The sequence below is a fragment of the Micropterus dolomieu genome, linkage group LG01, assembly GCF_021292245.1.
Source record: "Micropterus dolomieu isolate WLL.071019.BEF.003 ecotype Adirondacks linkage group LG01, ASM2129224v1, whole genome shotgun sequence".
In the NCBI taxonomy this organism is placed as follows: Eukaryota; Metazoa; Chordata; class Actinopteri; order Centrarchiformes; family Centrarchidae; genus Micropterus; species Micropterus dolomieu.
The window spans coordinates 16871134-16897451 of NC_060150.1; the positions used below are offsets into that span (position 1 = coordinate 16871134).

Genomic DNA, 26318 nt, shown 5'->3' on the forward strand with positions numbered 1-26318 from the left:
ACACACACACACATCCCCATATTGTCTACACCAACAGCATGTCCTCACCAGAAAAAACAGCCATATAGGTTGATTATGCAGCAGCTTATTATGACCCATATTTACGTTTATTGTGGCCACAATCTCTAGTGACTGTATGACGGTAGCAAAGGAGGAAGTCAGGTGACATAGTATAGGTGGGGGGTGGGGTGGATGGATAGACGGATGGATGGATGATGAGGTTCAAGTTCCTTGTGAAAGAACGTCAAAGTTGACTTATTTTAAGTTAAAGTTTTGCAAGTTTTGTTGCCTAAACCTAACCAAACTACGACCATTTCACAACGTTAATCCCACATTTAACGTCATCTGACTTATGTCACGTGACTAACCGTAAAACTTGAATTAATATAGCCCGGACTTTTATTTGCTTTATTCACTGACCTCACCCTGCCCATATTTGCGACAAGCCATTCATTTCTGTCCCACAAAGCTCTCGCTCTGCAAAGATGAGAAATAGGTTACTATTTATTTAAACCAGTATGAATATTACTTAATGAAAATTAGAGTCACAACTTCTTTTCCTGACTTTCTTGTTTACCATATCATGCCTGTAAATCTGAAGGAATTATACTTGTGCTCATTGTTTCCATAAAATTAAGTGAATGAATCGTGGAGAATCTGACCAATGTAACAATTTCTATCAAGTACATATTTACATAAGTTTAAAAATTTATATTTAAATGTGTGATCTAAGCAGCTTAAAACTAGCTCAACAGGATGACCCAGTGGGCTTTAGGCGGTTTTATACCTCCAGAGAACTTTCATTAATACTAGAATAGGTGTCAAATTGAGACCTGCGTTTATTTCTCACAGTGTGTAGCCACACCAGGCCAGAACAAAAAGGACAGGCATCTAAATGAGATTCTGCTTTTAATTGAAGTTTTATGGTACTTTATGTAAATATGGTCCAGTAAGCTTGTCACAGGACTGGTACTTTTGAAATATACAGTATGTCGTTTTGGGAATCAGTGACGATCAACCTATTTTGTTGTGTAGGTATGAGGACGTGTTGTAACCTAAACTTGGCTATAAACACTCAAAACCACAATTTAACCAATTCTACTGAACAACATATCGGCTATGAGTGGTCCAAAGAAACAAACAAACAATGGATCCCAAAAAGAGCAATAATACTGAAAACACCTTCTTTGCACGGCTGTCACGATCTGGACCAATTAAAGTCAAAGAAAAAGTAACTGCTGGATACAAAAACTCAAAGAAATACTAAATGCTATTTAGAAGACAAAGGAAAGAAAAATATGAACTATATTGACAGACTGAGACTGGTGGACACAATACACAAACCTGGCAACGCAGAAAAAACACACCCATAGGGTCAGTTTTCTCTAATGGGACTTTAAAGCCTGTCTTGCTAATATTTTAATCGAAGTTGTGATTTATTGAATGTGTGTGATGACTTGTCGGTTTTGTTGTGCTGGTCTCTCTCACAAAAGAAATGTTGATGCTAAATCTCAGGCTGAAACAGAATTCAATATTTACTTGGGGAAGAACTTATTTTCCTATGGAAGCAGCAAAAAACGTGTCAGAAACATGTTACAGCTAGAGAGGGAAAACCAGCAAAACAGCACGTCAAACTCTAAACCCTCGTTATTGTTTTTCTCTTTTCCTTCCACTGCTCTCACCATCAACATAATTATTGATTTAATTGTCAATCTATCAGATCCCATGTACATTTTCTGTTTTAAATTATTGTTTTTTTCTAAAAAAGAATTATGTAATGTCTGAATTATTATAGTTCAACAACATGCTTTGGAAATAGCCTACTGCATGTGATTATGGTCATTTCAAGGTTTTGCTATGTCCAGGCAGCCCATAGTTCTTCTTCTGTGGTGGACAATGACTTGAGCTTCTGAGACTAATTCCAGAGAAGAGGCTGCTTGCATGGACGGTAACGATAATAAAAATCACTCAGTTTACTCCAAAGATTTATAATCCAAAGTGAGAAAAGAATAAATCAGCAGTGGTGGACAGTACATTTATGCAAGTATTGTACTTAAGAACAATTATGAGGTACTTGTACTTTACTTGAGTATTTCCAGTATATGCTACTTTCTACTTTTACTCCAGCACATTTTGGAAGCCAATATTGTACTTTTTACTCCATTACATGTATTTATATGTATCAGATTCAATTTATTAATATAAAATATAAAGTGCAGGCTGTTATTTATGATTACCCTATAAAGCAGTATCTAAAGTAGTTGATATTATGTCCTACCTTTACCAGCTGCAACATTAAAGTGACATACACATAAATGCATCACTAATTGTAATACAGGAATAATATTGATAACGTGATTCTTAAATGGAACATTCGGCATTATGAGCACTTCTTATCCCAATACTAAGATTTTGACGCAGTTTTACTTGTAAGAGTATTTTTTTACACTGTGGTATTGCTACTCTTTACTTAAGTAAAATATCTGAGTATTTCTTCCACGACTGAGAGTCACAACCCTTAAATCAATGTTCAAATGCAGAACGAAGACGCACAACAAATCAGAAAAAAATCATTACAGTTGTCGAAATATTCCCATAATGAGCCTTGTAACCTACTGTACTTCAAAGCATTTCTGTATTTTAATAATCTCCCCAAAATATTCCAGTCATATTCTAGCCGAGCACCAGCACCAGCGAAGCGCATCTAGTGTCTGTCCAAACTGACTCACAGGGTGGACTGTGGCGCCAAAGCAGATTTCTCTCTTCACAGCTGCATGAATATAAACAAACATGTCTCTTTGGTTTTGAGCGTGTACCTCATCTTGCTGCGCCTCTTTCGGTTTCTTCTTTACCGGATCTTTGGACGCTGTCATTGTGCCGAAGCCAGAATCCTTCCTCTCAGCCTGGATCCAGCAGCTCTCCCGGTAATAACATCCAGACCTGAAGGCGCGTCAATTTAGCAGCAGGAGCGGCAAGCTAGCCGAAGTCAAGACAAGGGAGACTTCCCGGACGACCTTCAAAATAATGGCCGCTTCATAAGCTATATTTAGAGTATTTTTCTTGTAGGCCTGGTTTCAGTTTGTATGGGAAGCCTTTTTTGAATATTTATTGTGTTTCTTCTGGTTTAACCTCTCTCTTTGTTGCCATTGTATATTTTGCTCTAAGTTTCATTCATCATTGTTCTTCTGATTCTTGTTTTGTTGTTCTTCTGTTCAGTCAAATCACCATTAAAGTAAGAAACAACTGTATTATTTATCCCAAGAGAAATGTTGTGCAGCAGCTGCAGTAGGCTACTAAGTAGGAAATATATCGAGTCCAAATATAAAATATAATGCCTAAAATATTAAAAGGTAAACGGTAAGGACTGGTAACGGTAAGCATATATAGCGTATACTGTAGATTACAAACATCAATATTCAGTGAAAGTTATATATTTTGAGTACAAACAAATAATTTACTCTATATATTTGCTTTTTTTCTTGTTTTTTATTGCCAAGCACATTGTAACTTTGTTAAGAAATGCGCTATACAAATTTAAGTTGATTATTATGTTGTATTTTTTTTCCCTTGCAGCCCCAAATTAATATAAGATATTCTAATAAAAACTTTATTTATATAGCAACTTTCCAAACAAAGTAACAAAGTGCTTTTCAATAAAAACAAATGATAAAAGGAAATTAAATCCAAAACAAATATATAAAGAAAGATTTAAGATGCTTTAACCCGAGGGCAATTGTTGTGCAGAACAATATATATATATATATATCCTGTTATATTACATACTGTTTTTGTGATAGGCTTTTATTTTGTTAATCAATGCAAACATCCGATGTCACAAACCTGAGTGAATGTAGCGCTGTCCGTGGTGCTAAAAAACAAATCTATCTGCCTGTAGTGCGATTGGCCTACTGTAGTATTACTGGTATTTCAAAGTTATAGAAATTATTAAAATAATATGATTCATGCAAATTCTAGGTACAGAGAAAGAGCTATATCCTAATGATGGCTATTCTATGATGGCACTCTGTGGTACTCACAGATGTACTCACATCTACAGTTAAGTAAAAAATAGCATCAAAATATACTTAAAGAACCAAAGATAAAAATACTCCTTATACAGAATGGCCTATTTCAGATTCACATATAAATATTAATTAGGCTATTATAATTATTCATAAATTAATGTGTAAGGATAAATAAAGTATAATAATAGATTATCATTTATTTTATTATTACATTATAGTTAATTTTATTTTGTATATAATATTTCCCTCTGAAATATAGTGCAGTAGGATAAAGTAGCAGAACATTGAAATATTTAAACAAAGTACCTTCGGTGTTATATAGACTCACAGAAAGTGTCAAATATTTACGTGAAGTCCCAGGGCCAGTGTATTACACGGTCACTGTGAGTCCCCTATTAATTAAAGCTGCAATTAGAAATGAAGGAAATTTAAAAACTTGAAATCAGTCATTATTTTAGTCATTAATTAAACTAAAAAACATTTCTGTATTTTAATTAATCCGTTTTACTTACAGATTACGCTGCACATTCCTTGGTTAAATAAGAGAATATTAAATCATCCCATCACTTTCTTTTCACAGAACTTTTAAGTATGTCTCTAAAGGCAACAGTACCGGCTTCTATGATGAAGAACTGGTATTTATACTTTTGCTGTGACTTATCATTTTATAGCAGTGTGATATTCCCAAAGGTATTTTTACCCCTCATGGTGTCACTCTACTCCTACAGTATCGCTTCAGGGAATAAAAGCTCTTCTGTGATATCCAGTATTAGAATATCACTCAGAAATAAAGGATAGGATTAAAGCTCAGCGTGTCATCAGAGAATGAACTGGACCCAGGCATCCTCTGAAATCCATTCAGAGGGGAACGAAGGGAGACAATAGCGCAGATCAGTGACCAGCTGGCCTTTCCTGCTGCCACGTAACTGAATGCAAACTGATAGGTGTCACAGAGAGAGCCCTGAAGACACAAGCCCCTAACCAACACACACACACTGTCCCATCCAAAAATAATGACGATAGCAGGAGGTGGGGAAATGAAGATCGAGGAGTAGACAGCAAAAGACAAACCAGCCTGCGGATATTAGTCTCCTCCTGTGTGCATTTGATGTGTGTTTCTTCTTGTATGTCCATACTTCTTAGGACCAAATGCAGTGGTGGAAAAAGTACCAAAAAGTACTCATTATGCAGACTTTCAGAATTACAAATATCACATCACTGGATTTTGGATTAATGATGCATTAGTCAACACTAAAGGTGGAGCTGATTTTTCTATATACAGTATTGCCTGGTAACTTAATCCATAATAATACAACATCATTCATTAGCTGCTTTCATATTTTGTATTAAGAATCGGAATCTGCAAAATAAACGGTGACTAATGTTTCCAGATAAATGTAGTAAAAAGTACAATATTGACTTCCAACATGTAAAGGTATAGTTTACACTTACATAAACTCTTTAAGTAGTGGGGTGGGAATGGTGAGATGTGAGAGACCCAGGTTCAATTCCCCACTGTGGCACATCCACAAATGTGTTCCTAACCCTAACCCAGCTGAACAATGCAGAAGAGCTGAAGGCCGCTATTGAAGCATCCTGGTCTTCCATAACACCTCAGCAGTGCCACAGGCTGATAGCATCCATGCCACACCGCATTAAGGCAGCAATTCATGCAAAAGGGGCCCAAACCAAGTACTGAGTACATATGCATAATTATACTTTTCAGAGGGCTGACATTTCTGTATTTCACCTGTATATAGCAATCGTAAGTTGCTTTGGATAAAAACATCAGCTAAATGAATAAATGTAATCTCAAATTTGTAATTAAATTCATGTAAATGTACTTAATTACATTTCACCACCGGTCTCTAGTTTACTTGATCAATGTTTCAAGTTGACTCATTTTAAAACACAAACGATGTAACAAGGTCTCCAATTACTACTTTTCTTTTGTTCATTCATCCATTCGTTCATAAAACATCAAAGGTGGACATGCTGGCAAACAAGACGTGCTGTGTTTAGTTAATGACTTCATGTTTTCTTCATCCTAATTTCCTAAATGAACATCATGCTGTGTTTAAGAAGAACTGAAACTACGGACTGAGACCATAAACTCAAAGTATTTACTGAGGTAATAAATCAGGTGAGAAGTAGCCTCATTTTGCCATTGGGTCCAATGCAATCTGACTTCTTTTAGCAACCTGTGGAGTCTGCTGGCAGTTTAAGGTACTTGTGCATTGGCTGCACTTACAGACCCGGAGGTTGCCGCTAAGCGCAGGTAGGTAGATGGGTAAAGGCCTGCGACAGCCAGAGATACCAGATTATTTCACAGGATGTAAAGATTTCAACAGATAAAAAAAACCCTTCTGAAATACAGCCATTACCTACCCTCACCTTTTCCAGTTGGAGACAGTTACCTCTAACTGCCTTCTACAGTTTCAGAGTCTTTAACATGGCAATTGAGATCTTCACAATTCAGCTTCAAGGGGTTAAGAAAGGATAGTAGTGATGTGCAGTAACATAAGTATGTATGCTTGGTGGAAGCTGAATGAGCAGTGTTAGTGCTTGAATGAAGACTCTTGGGAAAGGCTCGAGGTCAACAACGAGCAGGGAACTAGGGCAGGAAATGGCAATGGATCGAAAATTCTGAGTAAAGCATAGGGGAAGCAGTAACAAGCGAGTAGGAGGATGGAGATGGAGTAGGGGAAGAGAAGTAGGAAGGTAGTAGAAAAGAGGGAGTTAAAGATCCTCAAACCTTGGGTTGGACTCTCTTCCCTTATCCATTAAATATTTAACAGGTGGAATCAGAGACCACATGGAAATGATCTCTGTCTCTCTCTCTCTCTGACCTCTGCTGGTGTTTGGGAAGTTTACTCATGTCTCTGAGGCAAAAATCTCCTCCACAGTCTTCGGATCACAACCTAGTTCATGAATTTGTGCTTGTGTGTGCACATGCACTGCTAGTTCTAGCATTCCTGCATGTTTGCATTCCCGGGCTTGCATATTTCTGTGCAGCAGCGTTCATGCCTTTCTGTCAGAGTTTAAAATTGTGCACTGTTGTTCATCTATGTGCATTTGTTATGTGTGGCTTGTAACAACTACCACTGTTAATATAGAGACTGCATAACCAAATATTTATTGCTATTGTGATTTGATTTATTGCATAAGAAGATAATGTATTAAACAGTTTTATCTTCGTGTACTATTACAGTTTTCTGATATGTTTCTTTTTTGTGTTTTTTTCTTGTAAAATATTAAGTACCTTTGAGCCTCTAAAAATCCAACACAACAACCTGAGGATTTTTCTTTCCTTGGTTGTGTCAAGACCTTCTAACACCAGTTTTGCTTAGCCTTTAAACCACTGGGATCAACACCTGGATGAATCAGCTTTCAGTGGGAGAAATGTTTGTTATTTTATGTGTTTGCAAAGCTTCAACACGCTGCACCAAATGCTGTGTAGCCTGCACCAGAGGCAGCAGGCAAGCAACACTTTGCTTTAATGGGTCATGAGCCAAATTATCGAGATCTCTACTCCTCAGGTCCTCAAACTCTTCTGGGTTTCATTCCTGCTGTCTAATCGGGGACTGATTTACACCTGGGATGTCAGGTGAATGTAATTAACCTGCTGCCAGGATGGAAACCTGCAGGGCTCTGAGTTCGGAACCACTGAGGTTCAGTTGAAAAGAGTTATTTAGATAAGGCAGGTTCCAAAGTGGGTTAATTGACCCAGAAGGATCTGAGGCTAAGTCCTGATAAGAGTAAGTTAAAGTCTGAAACACTGAGGAAAAGTGCTTCACTTCTTCTCTTCCTCTCTGGGATACATTAAATCCTAACTAAAGGATGAAACATCCAGCTGGCCCCTCAAGTCTTTATTCATTTGAAAGATGCATCATCTCTTAATTACATAGCCTAATGTAACTTTAGTTGGATGTGGCTGTCTTTTCCTACAGTAACTTCTTTCAGTCTTTCCTTGACTCTAGATTTCAGGTCAGTATTGCATGCAATGTTGGCAGGATGGGTAGAACAGGAAAACCATTCTGGTATTTATTCCAAAGTGGTTACCTCCACTGTTAGCCTTGTACTCATGTCATTTAAAAAAGCCAAAATAAGCTATTTTACTGTACCTACCAGTTACAAATAAACTATGTAGCTTATTTTGGAATCAGATTGGAGTTTTTAATGTAACCTTTTTATTAAGTGGAAGATATAGTTGCGGCCAGAAATATCTCAGAATTAATAGAATTTTCACTTAGAGGGCTGATGCAGTTTCCGACTTGATTGTTCATAATTAGGATCTAAATGAAATGACATTACCAAGGCACAATAAAAGGGACCCTTATAGGGTGAGGGTGAGGGTTATGGTTATCTATTGAGGCCTCATAGCCGTGGTGAAGTGGCTGCTGAGCTCCATATTATTGTTCACTATCACAATTTTCCAAACTCTGGGTACCATTTCTTTCTGGATATGTGATGTTGTTGGGCATCTATGTTGAGAGCTTGGTGTTATTCCGAGTCCCTGTTATATATTTACAAGTTTCAGCCCAGGAGCCATAAAAAAAAATTATGCAGGGTAGTAGTAGTAGCCTACCAATGCATTAAAATAACTCAGTATTTCAAAGTCACTTTAAATAATGTATAAAAAGGCCATCCTAGCAGTTTTAATTACACTGTTTGACGGCAGCATTTCACAAATAGAGACTAAGAGGAAAATGTTTAGTTGTATGATGTGTGTTTCTGAATATTTCTCATTATTTCAAATTAGCAGGGTCCTTCACTTACCCACAAAGGTGACTATTTTCTCAACAACAACAAAAATGGCCCATTACATAAAGTAAAGAAAAATTCAAGACATATTACATATCATCTTTTGATCTTATTCCATATTTGGTTATAAATGATAGACATTTACTCAAAGACCAACCTATAAATAATCACAATAATATAAATGTTATACTCAATGTTTAAAGTCCCGTTCTTGAATATTAATTTATATTTCAGTGTGTTTTGCAGCAGAAGAGCTTTAAACACTGAACTGTGTTAATGCTTTAAATGTCCCCAAGGCCTAAATGTCCATTTATAGAAATGCAAAATTACAAACAGCTCAGGCACAAAAAACGTGTGTGGGAGTGTAGTGCAGCTGGAAGATGAAAGCCATGTACCTGCTTAACATATTAGTCATCTCCATGATGATACACGTGGATATTTTATATATTTAGAGTACGTTTCTAGATCAAGAATGGTTGGGCTTCATTCAACCGAGTATGCTGAGAAAGACGCTTTACCGTCAAAAAACAAACTGCACGGTTGTAAATCTTGCCACTGTGGTTTCACCATGTGACGCGAGTCGTATTAGATTATAAGAGTTTAGCTGCAGATCTCTTCATTACACCCAAAGACCTCTAGGATCCAACCCAACCAGAACTGGGTGGTCAATGTTGGCTGCAGATTAGGTCAGACCTGAGCTGTGTCTCAATTCACACTCTTTCAGTATTAAATCTACTATTTTGAGTGCATAACTTGTGAAAATGGTGACCGAGGAAGCTGCAGAAAAAGAAGAAGCGGTCGAATGTTGTGATCATCATTTCCGGTTATTGCACAACGGCAGTGTTTGACTTGAGACAACACTACCCAGTAAAAATTCACGCACTACATAGCGAATTAGAGTACATAGTGTACACAGTGTACTACATGTGAACTAATGGCAGTATCCCAATTTAGACACAGCTCTGGTTTACCCAGCAGGAGCAAGACTCTGAATATGTCTACAAATTTGCAACAAAATAAATCTTCTGAATTATGCTGACTTTCATAAGTTCTGAATGTACCAGTAAAAAGCCAGTTCATGTTTTTTCTGACTAGTACAGAGTTGATCATCTAGAGGGTTAAAGGGGCATTATGTAGCAACCAGGTGTGTGCTCGTATGCGTGCTCGCTTGAACTCATGAGCGAGCAGAATCCAAAACACAACCAGTTTCATACAGAAATACCACAATAAACGCAGGAACACCAGCACGCAGGCTGTGGCTTTTCACTCAGACATGTTCAGGCTCTGATACTTTCCCGTCCCGTCTCAGAAGCAGATCAACACCAGCTCCGTAACGTTACTTCATTCAGCGCAGCCAGCCGCATATCGGCACAATACTCCCGAAAAAAGGCAGAGTAACAGCGGCTATAGGCAGGCAGGGAGATCAGACAGAGCTGGAAACTCAGGTAAACTCCCACTGCAACGTTACAGTAATAGTTCTATCAGCTGCAGGTTGAACTAATCCATGCTCGTTACATGATCACGGTACATTTCCTGCATTTAGCCGACGTGCTACATCTTTAGCTCGCCCGCTGCTTTTCAGTGACTATCATTACTATCTGTGAATCGCTCACCGGAGGCTCAGCAATGTCAGCACAGCTACATGTATTGGATGATAACGAAACGGTTAATGAGCTGGACTGGATATTAAAACGAGATTTTGTTACACTTTATAATAACAAGACCGCAGTAAGTAACTTTACTGTAACTAGTGATAGTGGATGGCTCTTCCTCTGGGTTGTTCTGGCCGTTTTGTTTCAGTGTTTTATGTGGGTGACGTTAGTTACAGCGACTGAGGTGGAGAAGCTGTGTACCTGAGTAACGTTATTGGTAAAACCCATAGACTGTATATAAAAACCACAATTAACCTAAACTTAACGTTATGAAGCAAACAGCGGCAGGTCTGAGCTACCGTAGCGTTAGCTGGCTGCTCCTGGCTGCATCACTGTAGGCTAACATTAGTAAACAAATCGCTCCACATTTGCTTTTTACCGTTACATCCTTTCTTGCAGGCTAAATCAATAGTGGTACACAGGATAGTAACATAGGTCGCGTTAGTTGGTAAAGTAACATGGAAAGCGAACGTTATATAACTGTGCACCGGATAACATTAGCAACTGCTCGGCGTTAGCCTGCGAGCTAACGTGACTTTCTCTGTGTTTCTGCAGCTTTACAAATGCTCACTTTGTTCTTACTCGACATCATCTTAACCTGTTTGGGCTTCAGCACATAAACTTTTATTGTTGTTGTGTATCCTTACGTGGAGCCTGTGTTTTGCTGGGAGCCGGTTGTTTTACGGTGTTAGTGGACTGCATGTCGTTAGCTGCCGTGTTGTTGCTGTAGTCTGAGAGAGGCTCGGGAGCGCGCACGGAGCTGAAGACTCACATTAAAAAGCAGAATAGTGGCTGATGCAAGCAACGGAGAAAACAGGCGTGTGCATCATTTCTAAGTGAGTTTTGAGCCCATTGACAATAAGGCAATGAAAATGTAATTAATTTCATTGAAAAACTTACATATAGCCCCTTTAAGCTAATGTCAACCAACTAGTGGGAACATGAACCACTTTTTCTGGATCCAAAGCTTCTTCTTACCTCACTCAGGAAGACCTCCAGATGTTTGAACCTGTTCAGTTTGAACAGAAACTTGTTTACCAACCCAAAAGAGGCAATCCACTGTGAGTACAACTGCCTCAGACCTGGAGGTTTTTACTTTCATCAAGTGCCTTGGTGTCTTGTTTATGAGTTATGATAAGATGGAGTATGACATTGACTGGACTGTTGGTCGGACAAAACAAACTATTTAAAGCATAAGGTGGAAAGGGCGGATTGGTGCGGCGTCAGCAGTAATACGGAGTTGTACCGGACTGTCTGTGGTGAAGAAGAAGCTGTGCCAGAAGCCTTGCTGGGGAGAGGGACATCTGGACTACCTTGCAAAGCCATGGCCACCCAACAAAGGATGGATGGATATTGGGCTTTAGGAAGTTTTGGGTATTTTATAGATTAAACCATTCATCCAGTAATCAAGAAAATGACCAGAAGCTAAATGATAATGAAAAAAATTGTTAGTTGCAACCCAACCAATATTACATATTTTTCTGTTTAGCTGTTGTCATGTGGAAAAGCCTTTGACACCAGATTTAGACCATCAACAGACACAATCTCTCCACTGAAAGATAATTTGTTATTTTGTTCAGGTATTTCAAGCTTTCTTTGCTTCATTATAGGCTAGGAACTCCACAAAAAAACAAATCCGGTGAAGAGTGTTTCCATTGGCTAAGCATTCTGTGTTCAAATCTCACAGAAGCACACCCTACAGCCCATTCATCATTCTCTTATGCAACAACATCTGCCTGAGTACTGACGCACTTTGAGTCCCAGAGGATGCGTTTCTGTTTCTCAGAGCCTCGACTCTCCCAGGAGGTAGCACACACTCTGGGGACTTCATGATAAAACACACGCAAGTCACTCTTCTCAATTGATTCTCCGGCTATAAAGGAAGCTTTAGGATGTTTTTTGTTTAAAATATTCAGCCACAGCTGAAGGCCCGCATGTCATGACACTCACTCAACACCTTCCATAAGAACCACAGCGTGATGGTTTCTATAAATAAGACAATATTGACACCTCACCTCCAGGAACCTGAGCTCTGGGTCCATCTTGTTGTCTCTCCAGTCAAAACAATGAAATATGAAGCATCAAACTCAGGCAGCAACAAGACGCTCCCTCTTCCCAAGTCCAAATATTTCTTAGCCTCACAAGTGTATAATATTGTCCAAAAACAATGAAAAATGCATTTGTTTTGCAATGCAATGTGGTCAAAAAGTACAATAAGGAAGTAAAAGCTAGCCTCCTCTCCTGCTCTTGTCACCAGCTCGTCTGGCTGGCTGGCTTTTCTGTTCAGAGTAAACAGACGCCTGGCACACACACATGCACACACTCACACTCTGTTCTGATTTTACTACTTGAAAAATGGTGTCATTCATAAGTAAAATCAGTCAACCCAGTTTCACTTGGCATCGTTAGTCTGAATCTAATTCTGCGTCGGGGGGAATTTGTCTGGTGGTGATACTGAGGCCCACTGAGCTGAATTCACTTGGTTTCTGTGTTAAAAGGACAATCAGACTGACAGACCCAAAGGTTTCTAATTCTGCGTCAGGTGGGATATGTTTATTTTTCTAAATCCCATTAAAGTTTTATTTTCAGTTATATTTATCTATATTGATGTTACTGCACATTATCTAATTTTTTGCTAGTATATTTTTTTATTGTATAAAACGAGCAAGAATATTCAGGTATGTCCTTCCCAGTGATCTGGATAGAAAATGTACTTGCAAGTTGGGAAACAAACGAATGCTCAGCTACATTGTGTGAGATATGGGCTGAAATGTTGGTTTAAAACATTCAAAATCTGTACCTTTTCAACAGAATGTGAAATTGCAACAGTTCAGTTGGATGAAAGTCATCTCAAAGACCTCGATGTGTTTACTGAAATTAGCATGTAAACCCGCTGTCCATGCATTTTTGATTCCAATAATGGCGAAGGCATGACCCATCCTACTCTGCCTCTGACTGGCTCAGCCGACGACGATTATTTCTCAAGTAGCTCTCAATGAAAGAACAAGACGTTTTTGCTGTTCTGCTGCTGTTAGCTCAAAATTCTTATGCTGTAATAATTTCTTCTTCTGCAGTCCATTTATTCATGGTATAGGTAGCAGCCTTTTCCTGTGTGGTAATCAAGCGGCAACATCCGGGGCTAAAAAATTAACTCAACTGTTGATTAGAAAAGAGCAGAGAGCGTAGCCTGGATTTGGGGGAGGAGGAGGTGAAATGCTGCCTCCTATTTGGTTGAAGTATGCTGCCAGGAATTAAACGTGGCACCATTTAAAGTTTAGGTATTTTATTTTTCACACTCACATACATGTATTTGTTTTGTGTTTGTCTACCTATCTATTGTTAGTGAATTTGAATGTATGGTACATGTGCAGGTAGAGCACGCTATATAGAAATGTGTTCTAGTAAGGCATTGCATTCTAAGTACACTGTAGTTGTAGAAATTGGTCCCTGGAGCACAATAGAGGATCAAGAGGTAAACCCTCTGATTCTGAGGTATTGACCATAAAACCTGACATTTCCTGTTGATATTTGAAATTACTTAAATATTTTCTGATATGAAACTTACCTGTAGTGGCTGGAAATAACTCAACATAATGTCAAGTCATCTATGTTTGCCCATGAAACCATTAAGAGGAATCAAAGCACACTAAACAAAAAAACAGATCCACCAACAGAGAGTGTTTTAGGGTGAATTTTTTACTATAAGAGACCAAAAGCTAGCATTGAGGCAGTACAAGCTTGTTGTTAAAGATCTTAAATTTGCATGTAAGAAGATTTAAAGTTGCAATTCTCTGACATCTATAAGTCAAGGCATCCACGAGGAGCAGGAAGGTTGACAGACAGCAAGGAAAATTACGAGGGGTTTCAGTCCACAGGGAGGGATTCAAAGTGTGATGACGACTCTGCCGCAGCAGGAGTTCAAAGTCAAATCAACCTGCTTAGACAGATTATCAAAATTAAAGTAAGAGGTGCTGCTGCGCTGGAGGAGACTCAGTGAACTTGTGTTTGGCTGATGCTGACTTCCAAGCAATGTCACAGAGTGAGAAACTGAATTAAAGCCCATTAGACTTTTAAAGTTGCCAATAAAACCCCATTTATTTACACCCTTTGTAGTAAAGCTGTGAGCAAAGATAAGTCTTTGTGATTCATTTGCCTTGAAATTAGCCACATTTCTTCTACCTGTGTAACAGTGAAATATGGGGAAAAATACAAAAAGTAAACATTTGTTTAGTAGGCAGGACGTAAATACACCTTTTCTGTGTCTTGCTGAGAGTTACATGAGAAGATAGTACCACTTATTTGTCTGTAAAGCCAGCAGCCAGTTAGCTTAGCTTAGTTAGTTGCTTAACCAACAGCTGGAAACAGCATCTTACTGCGAGCAGTAAGTTCTTGTTATTGACAAAACTCCAGCACATACACCCGGTGTGGGGTTGTAGAAATTACCTTTCCACTGTAAAATACTCCCAGACCCTTCCCTCTTCATAACATCGTAGTTTGGGTCCAGCGGTAACAAGAGGGTCAGGGAATGTTTTTGCCCAAACAGGGATGACACGCTGGGTGCTACGCCTGTCAAGGATTTTAATGTTTTTGTCTCCCCTTAATGTGACTTCAATTCATGCTTTTTGGCATGCCTCTGTTCACAGCAAGAGTTTTACCTGTGCTTCATCCTATAATGATAAAACAGGCTGCATTTTACTGCATAATTGACCCTTCGCTAAGCCACAGCCCGAATACACAGCTGGCCAATCACAGCACAGTAAAGGACTCGCTCTAACTGAAGTCTGACACTTTTGTGGATGCGCTCTATTGACATTAATGCAAAAATAGTAATTTTTTAGCCTTTTTTTGGCTGTATTTTTCTAAGAGATGGTCAAATGCTGTTCCTGGGGCACTTGTACTAGTTACAGTCACTACCCAGAGAGGTTGATAGGAGAAGTACGATTTATTCTCTTTTCAAAACCTAAAATAAATCTAGAAAAATGTCGGCTGTGGATCGTTCCGAATGTAATGTTAGTTAGCTAACGCTGGCCAACTTCCTACTCAATGGAACGTAATAGATCCCTACTGTTCTACATTTTAATGATTGTAATAATGAATAGAGGTCTACCCAGTTTTACAGGAACAGTGTTGATCGTTCATATCATTGTCTTTTGTCTCAATCGTCGGGGATGCGGTGGTTCACTAGTACTGTGTGATCGGTAGGCTTTAGCTTCTATCTTTCTTTTTTTTTCACGTCCGTTTCTGTCAGTCTGACAGCCTGAATACAACCTTCAAATCTATAATGCAACTGCAAAACTGTCTGCTTCTTTCTGAGTTCGCTTTATCCAACAAATTTGACAATATTTCTCTGGGGAGTGCAGTAATAGACAGTGGCAGCGGCGACAGTATGTCGGACTTAACAACTGTAACTAAGGGGGGCGGGGCTTAGCGAAGGGTCAGTTGTTACTAAAATGTGATTGAGGCATACACCAGAGATGGGGACTCGCGTTAGAGACTCGGACTCGAGTGCCACACAGTGACTTCAGACTTGACTTGAGACTCGTCCTCAAAAGACTTAAGACTCGACTTGGACTCGAGGTGCGGGACTCGTGAACAATGTTTATTTTTAGGAAACGTCTGATGAGCTTACCGTTATTCCCCTCCCTCCATTACCTATAACCTGCCTACGTAACACATAATATTTGCTGCAGCTGCTGTGCGATTCATCATAAACTTTGGCTTTAAAACTTCATACAACAAGACCCACACAAAGACGCGCTGAACGCAAATAAGTTAGTAACCTGTGGTGAGTAAACACCACCAGCTCAGCATTGACCATCTAACGTTAGCTTGCTTCTTGCTTCAGCAACGACCTTTGCACTATGCTCCATCACACTGTGTGAATGTATGCATGTATGTGTATGTGTACCTGTATATCATATCCACCTTCAACTTTGCACTCTGATTACTGCACTATTTGTCAATATGTCTATATTGTTTTGTTCATAGTGTGTATATTAGTGTCTACTCTGTAGTTTGTGTCTGATTTTATTTTATTATTATTATATTATTATTTTAATATTGTATAAGTAAGCACATCGTGAGCAATGTACAATCCTGAGCCAAATTCCTCGTATGTGTATACATACCTGGCAATAAAACTGATTCTGACCTACGAGAGGTTTGCTCCGACTGTCATTCGTTTTGAAAAGATGAATGAGCGTTTGTTTACTCTCCAAACTTGTGGTGGTCGATTAACGTAATTATTTACGTCCCGCTGGCTGCCATCACCTTAATTATTGCCGTTGGCTAGAAAGAGGTTACAGGTTTATTGTTGATCATGTAACCTTACAGTTTTATTTAGTTATAACATTACACTGGTTTGAGAGTCTGCAGGGTGTGTTGACTTACTGTAGTTTAAGCTGCCATTGACTAACTAGCATTGCAAATTATGGTTGTGCTCTATATGTTAAAAACAGGTTACAGCTTTATTGTTTTGAGAGTCTGGGGGTTGTGTTGACTTAGAGTAGTTTATAAGCTGTCTTTAACTGCATTGAACATTACATGGTTGTGCTCTGTAAGTTAAAAACAGGGTACGGCGTTATTGTTGACCATGTAACTTTACAGTTTTATTTAGTTAACTTTACACTGGGTTTGAGAGTCAACAGGGTTTGTTGACTTACAGTAGTTTATAAGCTGTCATTAATTGTAGACACATTGTACATTAGGCTACATGGTTGTGCTCTGTAAGTTAAAAACAGGTTACAGGTTTATTGTTGATTATGCAACATCGCAGTTTTATTTAGTTAACACTGGGTTTAAGAGTCTTGTGAGTGTTTTGACTTACAGTATTTAATAAGCCGTCAATAATTGAATTGTACATTACATGGTTGTGCTCTGTAAATGAAAAACAGGTTACAGTTACAGAATTCCTTTTAGCTATGCAGTTTTATTAGCAACCTGGATTGAACGCAGCAGGTGATACAACATTCATTATAACCACGAGAGACTTTAGACATGACTTGGACTCTAGCTCAAAGACTTGAGACTTGACTTGGACTCTTGCTCAGAGACTTGAGACTTGACTTGGACTCTAGCTCAAAGACTTGAGACTTGACTTGGACTTGAGCATCTCTGGCATACACTGCCTAGAAAATGTATATTTCACTTGACTGACAGTAAACATATGCATGATAGTAGTCTAAAGAATCAAAATTCAGCTAGTAAGCTCTCTTTTGTATAATGTATATCAAAAGAAAAAAATGTCATTGTGAAAAGGGTTGGTTTTTGATGTTTGTGTGTGGCAGTAGGAAAATATCCAGAAACATAAAGATCCTTTTACTGTCACAAGGACGTCCTTAATGTGGATGAAAGGGCATGGTGGTGCCAGCAGTGTCTTCTCTGCCTCTTCCAGGTGGCTGGTCAGTCTTTATGCCAGCATTACGCTAAATTAGCTGGAGCCCTACTGTAGCTGTAAATGTACCTGATTTGCTAAACTACAACTTGTTTGTATGGATTAATATTTAAAAAGAATAGAATAGAATTTCATTATTGTCATTGATACTGTACAACAAAGCAAGTACACTCCTTATTCAGTGCAAGTCAGGGTAATAAAACACTAACATAATTTTGTGAGATTTAGAGGTGCTGGTAACAATCCAGCTAGTCGTTTCCTAGCTGTTGATTAAGTTAACGAACTAAGTAAGCTTACCGACGTATGGCTGTAGATTCATTTTTACAATCTTCTCGTCAACTTTCGGCAGGAAAACAAATAAGCGTATTTTTAAAGCAACTTTGTTAGATTTCAGGTGTAATTTAAGCTTGAGAGTGAACCACAACTTCAATAATGACTTTTTCACAGTTTCTCCTTTGACACTCTCTAACCTAATAGTTCAAGACATGAATCACAAATTCAAAGGTGCTAAAATGTGTAGCTGTAGTAGTTTAATAACAGGTTTTGTGCAGATTAAAGAGTAAGGAGGTGGTTGGGCAGGGTGGCTATTATTGATAACTTGACCGGGAGTTGCATATTTATTCTTGCTAACTTGACCACAGAGCTCTACACATGCACGAACAACATGAAAGGGTGTCAAAAAGCAACACCAAATGGTCTTGACCAAGTGCCCATATGTGATTCCCTGGGAATAGAATAGGCTGAATTAATTGTTTGTGGTTTTATAAGTTTAAAAATTACTTTTTCAGAGTTTTTCAGAGTTCTTTACAGTTTCCACATACACATATGCACTCTCTCTAACCTCCCATATTAGCACCTGGAGAGAAGCCATGGATCATAGAGTTCATTACAAAAGCTTTGATTAGTCAGAGGCCTTACGAAGCTGCTCAGCCCTTCCTTATCTCTGTCTCTCTCAGTGCTTTTTATTCAGCTCCAACTGTGACTGGCCACCAGTAGCAATTAATTGAACATCTGCTTTTTCTTTTTCAACTTTTCTCTTTATTTGCCCCCACACTTACATAAACATTAAAGACTTTCAACTGTGTTTTTTGTTCAAACACATTGATTTGTGTTTGTAAGTCTGATTATCTTTTGTGTTTAGGCCTGTGGCAGTTTAAACCTACAGCTGGGTGATAGGGGCAAAACCTTTCCAAAATAATAATCATTTCAGTTGACACCCAATAAAGGGGGAGAATGTGTCATTACTTAACAGTATGCAGCTGGTTTTAGTAGCACCACTGGAAAGTGAAGACATAATGTTTATTGTGTGGACATAAGTACTGTGTGGTACAAACTGATGGTACCTGCTGTTTCCAGTGATGAATGCTAACAATGCTAATGATGATTGTTAGCTGTATGTTAATAGCTGTTAATCGCTGCATGCTATTCTATTATGTGTAAAAAATACAACATGTATTTTTGTGGTAATTTAATCTTATTTATTATTGTCTTTAATTTTATGATTTTCCATGAGCTATCATTCATCATGGCGCATATATTTAGATATGCTATTTAAAAAGGGCTGGAGGGAAGTGAAGTTCAATTCGAAAATGTATGGGTTTTTTTATACTGCAGTTATACTTTTATTGTCCTAAGCATGTCATATGTTTTTACTGAAGGTCATCATTTTTTTATGCGACAACTAGCTACTACTACTGTATCTGCGAGCTAACCGCTAATTGGGCTAGCACTAGTCAATTACACAGCTCTTCAAGCTTCTCTATTTTCTATGGACTGTGCTGTTCAGTTGGTATTTGTTCACAATTGTACATCATTTCGTTCAATAAAAAGTTAAAGAGGCAAAAAAACTAGCTAGTTTGCAAGCTCTTTAGCTCGTTAGCTTAACTTGGTCACTAACAGGACAGTAAAGTTCAGACAATTTATGTTAAAAAAGGCATATTTGTACCAACACCTGTCTCATAACTCTCTACAAAACATTGCTCTTTTGTTGAGCAGTTTAACTCCAATAGTATATTAGTCAGCTAAGATACGAAAGCATCCTCCATTTTGGACTATCTAGCTCCCCATTTCCTCATCAGCACTGTCGAGGTGGCTTCCCCATGGTCATTGGTGTAATTTTCCAAGTCAAACTTCATCAAATATGAACTGTGACAAATCCACAACAAGTCATGACATGTATGGCTGGTGAGCAAAAATCACCCATCAAAATATCAGACAACATGAAGTGTATATCATTAAGTTAAATTAAAAGGTACTTCCTAATGTTGTTTTTTTTTATCTTGCTCAAGGCTCCTCTACATTTTACGCCTCTACATTTTACTCTACATTCACTCTTGTAGGGATCTAGACAATTCAGCAATACCCTGTTTCTTACACAGGCTTTCACGTACAATTGTGGTTTTCCTCCTACATGTCTGCGCTGTGCTTTGTCATGAAGGCCTGGCTGGAGCAACAGCACAACAAGCCTTCTTGTATCTTACATTTTTAGACCCTACTTATCCAGTTGACATAGACTTCGTTGCTAGATTCTATGCTTGAATTATCTGTATAAACACTGCCCAGTCTTCAGACCTGGTATTCCTATATGCTAGTAGCAGCTGTAGCTGAATGATGAGAAATACAGTATTTTCTCCTTTTGCCTCTGGGCTGCTGCCTTCTAAGCAGTGGCCTTCGGTTGGGAAACTATATTTCACAGCAGCCTAACCTGAGATGATTCTTCATGAGCCAGTGTGACTCACTGACCCAAAAATAAAACACATCAAAGTAAATGCCGGCATGTGCAACAAGGACAAGAGCATTTCACATAAATAGCTGATGCATTTAAAAGATTTCCTCAAGCGGGTAACTGATGAATAAGGGCGGATAGCATGCAGCAAGTCTGAAATGTAAAGCTTTATTTTATGGATTTTCTTTTATGGCTCCATGGGTTGTAACTGTAGGAACCTAATCTCATAGTCTTATTTATTTTTCTCTGTGGTATAAATGTAAGATTAAATATCACAAGTGATATGAAATAAGGTATGCTTTTTCTGTTAAACATTTCTGTCTCTGAACCGACTAAAGGTCACAAGCATTTCTTATTTACATCACAGTAGAAATCCATTCATGAGCCTTGACGTCGAGCAGAGCAGCCTTGTGTAGGACTGTCCTCTAGTGACAAAAAAATAAACTTGCATTCATTTATATTCATGCCAATTTTTAATAAATGCAGCCACTTTGTACCTCCTGTCTGTCCCTCAGGGGCCCCAAAAGCTGTATTTTTATTGTGAGTCAATTAGTTTGATCATTTAATTAACTGAAATTTGTTCAAACTTGGGACTATACGCACTGTATCAACCCAAATAAGGGCCTTAATGCAGAGGAGCCATGTGTTAAAAAATCTACATGATGCATAGTCCTATTTAAATTCGTATTCAACCAAATTTTCACAATATGGGAGTAAATATGGGTCCACTTACCAGGTTAATATGTAAATGGTTATGCAACTATATCATATTTAATAGTTGTATTAGCAGTAGCAGCAGTAGTGCTGGTAATATTAATGGTAGTAGTAGTCGTAGTTATTGCAGTTCTTACAGCAATACAGCAGGAAAATAACATTATGCGACATTTCAGAAGCAATGTTGTACTTTTTACTCCACTACATTTGTCTGACAGTTATAGTTACTAGTTACTTTTTGGATTACAAATTTTTATACCTGAATGTGAATGTTTCTGACTCCTTTATGGCAAAATGATCCTACTTCTTAAGCTAAATAAACTATTTAAATCCCTTTGCTGATCATGCTCACTTTTTAGAAATACACGGTTATCACAGAACAGCAATACCACAAACATTATGATGATTTTATAGATTCTGATGCATTGCTGTGGATTAAACTGCCCAACAGTACATCAAGTAGTTAAAATCAGCTCAAGCTTAAACAGTTGCAGCAGTAAAATGCAACATACACAGCAGTAATATTCATCCAGAAACACTGACAGGGCAATTCCTTTCTGCTTACTGATAATACTTAAATACTTTTACTTAATTAAGGTTTTGAATGTAGGACTTTACTTGTAGTAAAGTATCTGAATACTTCTTCCACCATGTGCACTACATACTCAAGAACTTGGCAGCATGAGCTCTCATCTCACACGATAACAGTGGGCTGTGCGAACAGCTCAGCTGTGCATCTAGCTAATTGTGTTTTTCAAAGTGCCCCCTTCTTCTTTTTTTAAGTGTCATATATCATCAAAGTTTAAATATGTATACATCGTAATATTGTTTAGACCTATCTGTTTTATTGAGTTGGGTTAGGGTGGGTGGTAGTGAAGTTTGATTCTGAAGCGTAGCTCAAAGGCTAACATGCTAATCACAGGTTGATGAGCATCTTCAGTAAAGTCAGTGATGATGACAGTTGAGACAGGATTAGCCATCTTCCCTCACCGCTCACATGCTAATGAGTTTCTTTACTCCATGTCCATCTCCACAGAAGCAGATGGCAGTGACTACACAGGGATAAAGTTAATATTCAGTGAGTTTGACTGTGATGGGGAACTGCACGAGGCTGCTAAGCCCTGCAATCTGTCCAGTTTCACAGGTTTCAGGGTTGGCAGTTCAGCCCAGTGAAAGTTCTGAGTTGTTGTTGCTTCAAAAAGAATGAATCATGTTTGCTGAAAGCCCAGTTTTCGGTATTATAGGAAGATTTGGTTTTAGATCTTTTTTATTTTTAGTTTGTAACTTCAAAAAAAAGTTTTGACATTTTGAGAAATATGCTATATTGACCATTTATGTCTGCCTCTTAATATGAGAGACTGTCCTCACCAGAAAAACAACCATATAGGTAATTTGTGCAGCACAAAATTATGACCCATATTTACATTTATTGTGGCAGCGACCACATGACATAAGAAAGACAGGTCACGTAAATAGCCAGAAAGTCCAAACTATGGAGGTGGTGGATTAGGTGGGTGGATAGAAATGTTGCAGACTTTCACCCAGGAGACGAGTGTTCGGTACCCATGTGAAACAAGATTAATTTAGGTTTTTAGTTAAATTACGTAGGTTCCATAACTTACGTAAGCTATGTATTAGCATTAGCTAAGTTTGCTATGTTACCTTAGTTGACAGCCCCTCGAAGCCCCTTACCCTAACCTTGACAGGGGTGTGTGCCTAAACCTAAGTCAGTGATTGTATGCATGTTGACCAGTTAACCTTCTTTGTGTTGCTGCGGTCTCCTCGTGTTTATGTCATGTGACGTAGGTCATGTGATTTACATAACATATGTCTGGTCGAGAAATGGAGTTTGAAATTGCAGTTTTGGGAGGCATGGACACCGGTAGGGATGCTAATTTATAATCTCATGTAAGTCATTTTGGGAGGTATTGATAAAATGACCTATATTGTTGTTTAGGTCGGAGGACTTGATGAATGTAGCTGCCGTAAGAAGCTGATTAGCTTAGCTTAACACAAATACTGGAAACGGCTAGCCCTGCTCTGTTCTGCAGTGACAAAATCTATCTTCCAGGACCTCTATATCTGCAATATCCATATTTATATATTTCTACATTTATTTATGTTGACTGTATGTTTGTCTACGTGTAGCACCTTATCACCACAGCAAATTCCTCGTATGTGTAAAACACTACTTGGCAATAAAGCTCCTTCTGATTCTGATTCTGATGTTGCATTTTGTTTGTTTAGTCAATACAATAAACGGTCAGCCAAATATGTAGCATTTTGGCATCGGCCAATACCTACACTCACAAGGCCAATATATCATCCAAAATGACAGCATATCTAAAACCATTACTGGATATATAGTGCTAAAGAGGTGGTATTATTCAAAATCTTATTAAGGGGTTGTATCAGAACAGGTTTACATGGTTTCATTTTCAAAAAACACCATATTTTTTACTGCACATTGCTGCAGCTCCTCTTTTCACCCTGTGTGTTGAACGCTCTGTTTTAGCTATGGAGTGATACATCTTGCCTCTACATGATCTTTGTTGGGTTATTAATCTGTAACAAAAGTATCTTTCATCCATAAAGTTTTAACTGAGCTCTATCTCTACATCACAGTAACAACTTTCTGTCCATTGACTGCCTAGAGGGTAGTTTGGAAGGGAGAGGGGAGGCAGCAGACGGACATCTTGTCACTGTGTGCTGCAGCTCAGGGTGTTTTTTCACCGGTGTTTTTGAGGGCGCGTCTGACTGGCCACTAGGCGAGCATTATGACACGCATTTTGCGGTGTCACAGGGATGAAAGGGAAACGGCTGGACTACAAATGAGCTGTTTTCAGGCAGTTCAGAGTTTTCTGCAGGAGATGGGAACTCCCTTTGGTGTGGACATCGGGCTTTTTCACTTTGCAAACCTATTACATGCACAAAAAGATAGAAACTCAATAAAGGATAGGGAAAAAGCCTAAAAGCATAATACCACCTCTTTAATTATATATTGTTTAACTGCACCTCGCTGTCCCTTAAACACCAGTCACATTCTACAATCTACAGAATGACCTATTGTATGTATTTTTATTATTATATTTAATTTATTATTATTATTATTTCTCTGGGGAGTGCAGTAATAGACAGTGGCAGCTTCGACAGTTTGTCAGACTTAGCAACAGTAACTAAGGGGGCGGGGCTCAATTGAATAGGGCTGATTTAATGTATGCAATAGTGTTCCAGCGTCAGGGGCGCACCAGCAGGTGGACAATCTTAATCTTCCTGTGGCAGATCTGGAAACTCCTACATACATCACATTTCTTCTGATTCAGTCTTTGAGTTCAAGGTCAGACTTTTCCAAAACAATTTAGATGTTTTCAGTTATGTGCTGGATGAACTGACACAAAAAAGAAGAAGCATGTCAACTGATCAATGCTAGCTCTAGAGATAAAAGACGTTTCAGAAGACGCCTTATTTAAAATGACGCTTGTTGCTCTTACAACTGACTCACTGCCAAATATATGAACACACTCCCACTTTCTTGACCCCGTGCAAATGGGATTTGACTGAGATATATATATATATATATATATAATGATAAAAATGTCCTGGAATAACAAGTTACTTAGCAACAACCAGCATGATCAAAGCAGCAACTGAATATGAGAAATCAGAGGGAGAGAAGAGATAAAGATATTGATGATGAAATTGCAAATATTCCTCAAGTAAGAATCAAATTTTCTCTAAATTGGGATGAAATGAAACACTTTTTCCACTTTGTTCTACTTCAACATAATAAAAATGCATTGCTTTTCTGATGTTGCATCTGCTGTATGTTGTAGGGAATAGAAATTAAAGAAAAAATGACAGCTTCAGATAAAATATATACTCCACAACCATCATTTTAACACACAGTTAATCAGACCCACAGTTAAACGACATTTACAGCCTTATATGTCATGTAAAATCCTTAAATTACTAAAAAATCAACCCTCTGGCATGATGGATACAAGAATTCATGCCTGGATGGAAGCTTTTGAAACAGCAAAAGTCACATTTTTGACCTGCTTCTGTTCTCCTGAAATTTTGTTATTGCAATTCAAAAACTACAGAAGAAACTACTATCAGTGCTTCTATAACAGAGAATTTAATAATCAAGTGATTTTTTACATTTACATTTATTCATTTAGCTGACACTTTTATCCAAAGCGACCTACAATTGCTATACATGTCAGATGTCGCACACCTCTGGAGCAAATAGGGTTAACTTCTCTTGCTCAGGGACACAATGGTGGATGGGTCACAGTGGAGGATTGAACCCGGGTCTCTCACACCATAGGCATAGTCTTATCCATTGCGCCTTCGCCAATAGGTCATTTTGCAAGAAACATATGAAATATTTGCTGTTTCCAGCCTCTCACATTTTGTAATTTCTTTTCTGTTCTTCTTTTGTGTTTTTTACCAATGTAAACTGAATATATTTGGCTTCTGGACATTCATCCTTGTGTGACAGACCTGCTCGCCAATCACAAGCTCCATGAGCCTCCTGTTACGGTCCTACTCCAATCAGAGTGGGCACAGGGCGTGTACATTTTACAAACAAAACTGGAGGAAAACGTGGGATAATGGCGCCAGCCAAACCGACACAGGCAGCTGCTGTGCCGCAGTTTTGTCCGGCGTCAACTCAGACTGAAGTGTTTCAGCAGCGGCGCGTTTAGTCTACACGTTTTTAATTTGACATTTTGTGTGCTTCAGCTACGGATTAGCTCTCTGAGAGCCCGTTCCGTTCCGCTCTCTGCAAGCTAACGTTACATATCCACATGGAGCATTTCAGAATAAAAGCGTTTTGCCTGTTTGATTTTGCTGTCTTGTTCAGATTTTGCTATTTGTTCAGTTTTCCTTAATTTTTGTGCTTCTATGGTTAAGTAGGTTACGTAGTTAAATTGTTAGTTTTGTTTTTGTCTGTTTCAACTGTGTTTATTGTTGATGTACAATCGGGAGTCTGCAAAGGGTGTTTTATTTTGAAAACCGGATTCTCTATGCCGTTCTGTGTC

At 38.4% G+C, this 26318-nt stretch overlaps 1 protein-coding gene and 1 long non-coding RNA gene across 3 annotated transcripts in view; one reads left to right on the plus strand and one right to left on the minus strand.

Annotated features, from left to right (window-relative positions):
- Positions 1-2908, minus strand: part of LOC123977121 (inactive dipeptidyl peptidase 10-like) — a 92267-nt gene extending 89359 nt beyond the window's left edge. The window contains exon 1 of the mRNA XM_046059639.1: positions 2817-2908. Coding sequence (XP_045915595.1) covers positions 2817-2873 — 57 coding nt within the window. The 5' untranslated portion in view covers positions 2874-2908. The remainder of the gene's footprint in view (positions 1-2816) is intronic.
- A 7251-nt stretch (positions 2909-10159) lies between these two features.
- LOC123977595 overlaps positions 10160-26318 on the plus strand; it is a 38519-nt gene continuing 22360 nt past the window's right edge. The window contains exon 1 of one of the 2 annotated variants that reach the window (XR_006826713.1): positions 10160-10234. This is a non-coding gene — a long non-coding RNA (uncharacterized LOC123977595). Of the gene's footprint in view, positions 10235-24468; positions 24611-26318 lie in introns of those variants that run through there. The other variant, XR_006826709.1, reaches the window with a different exon arrangement.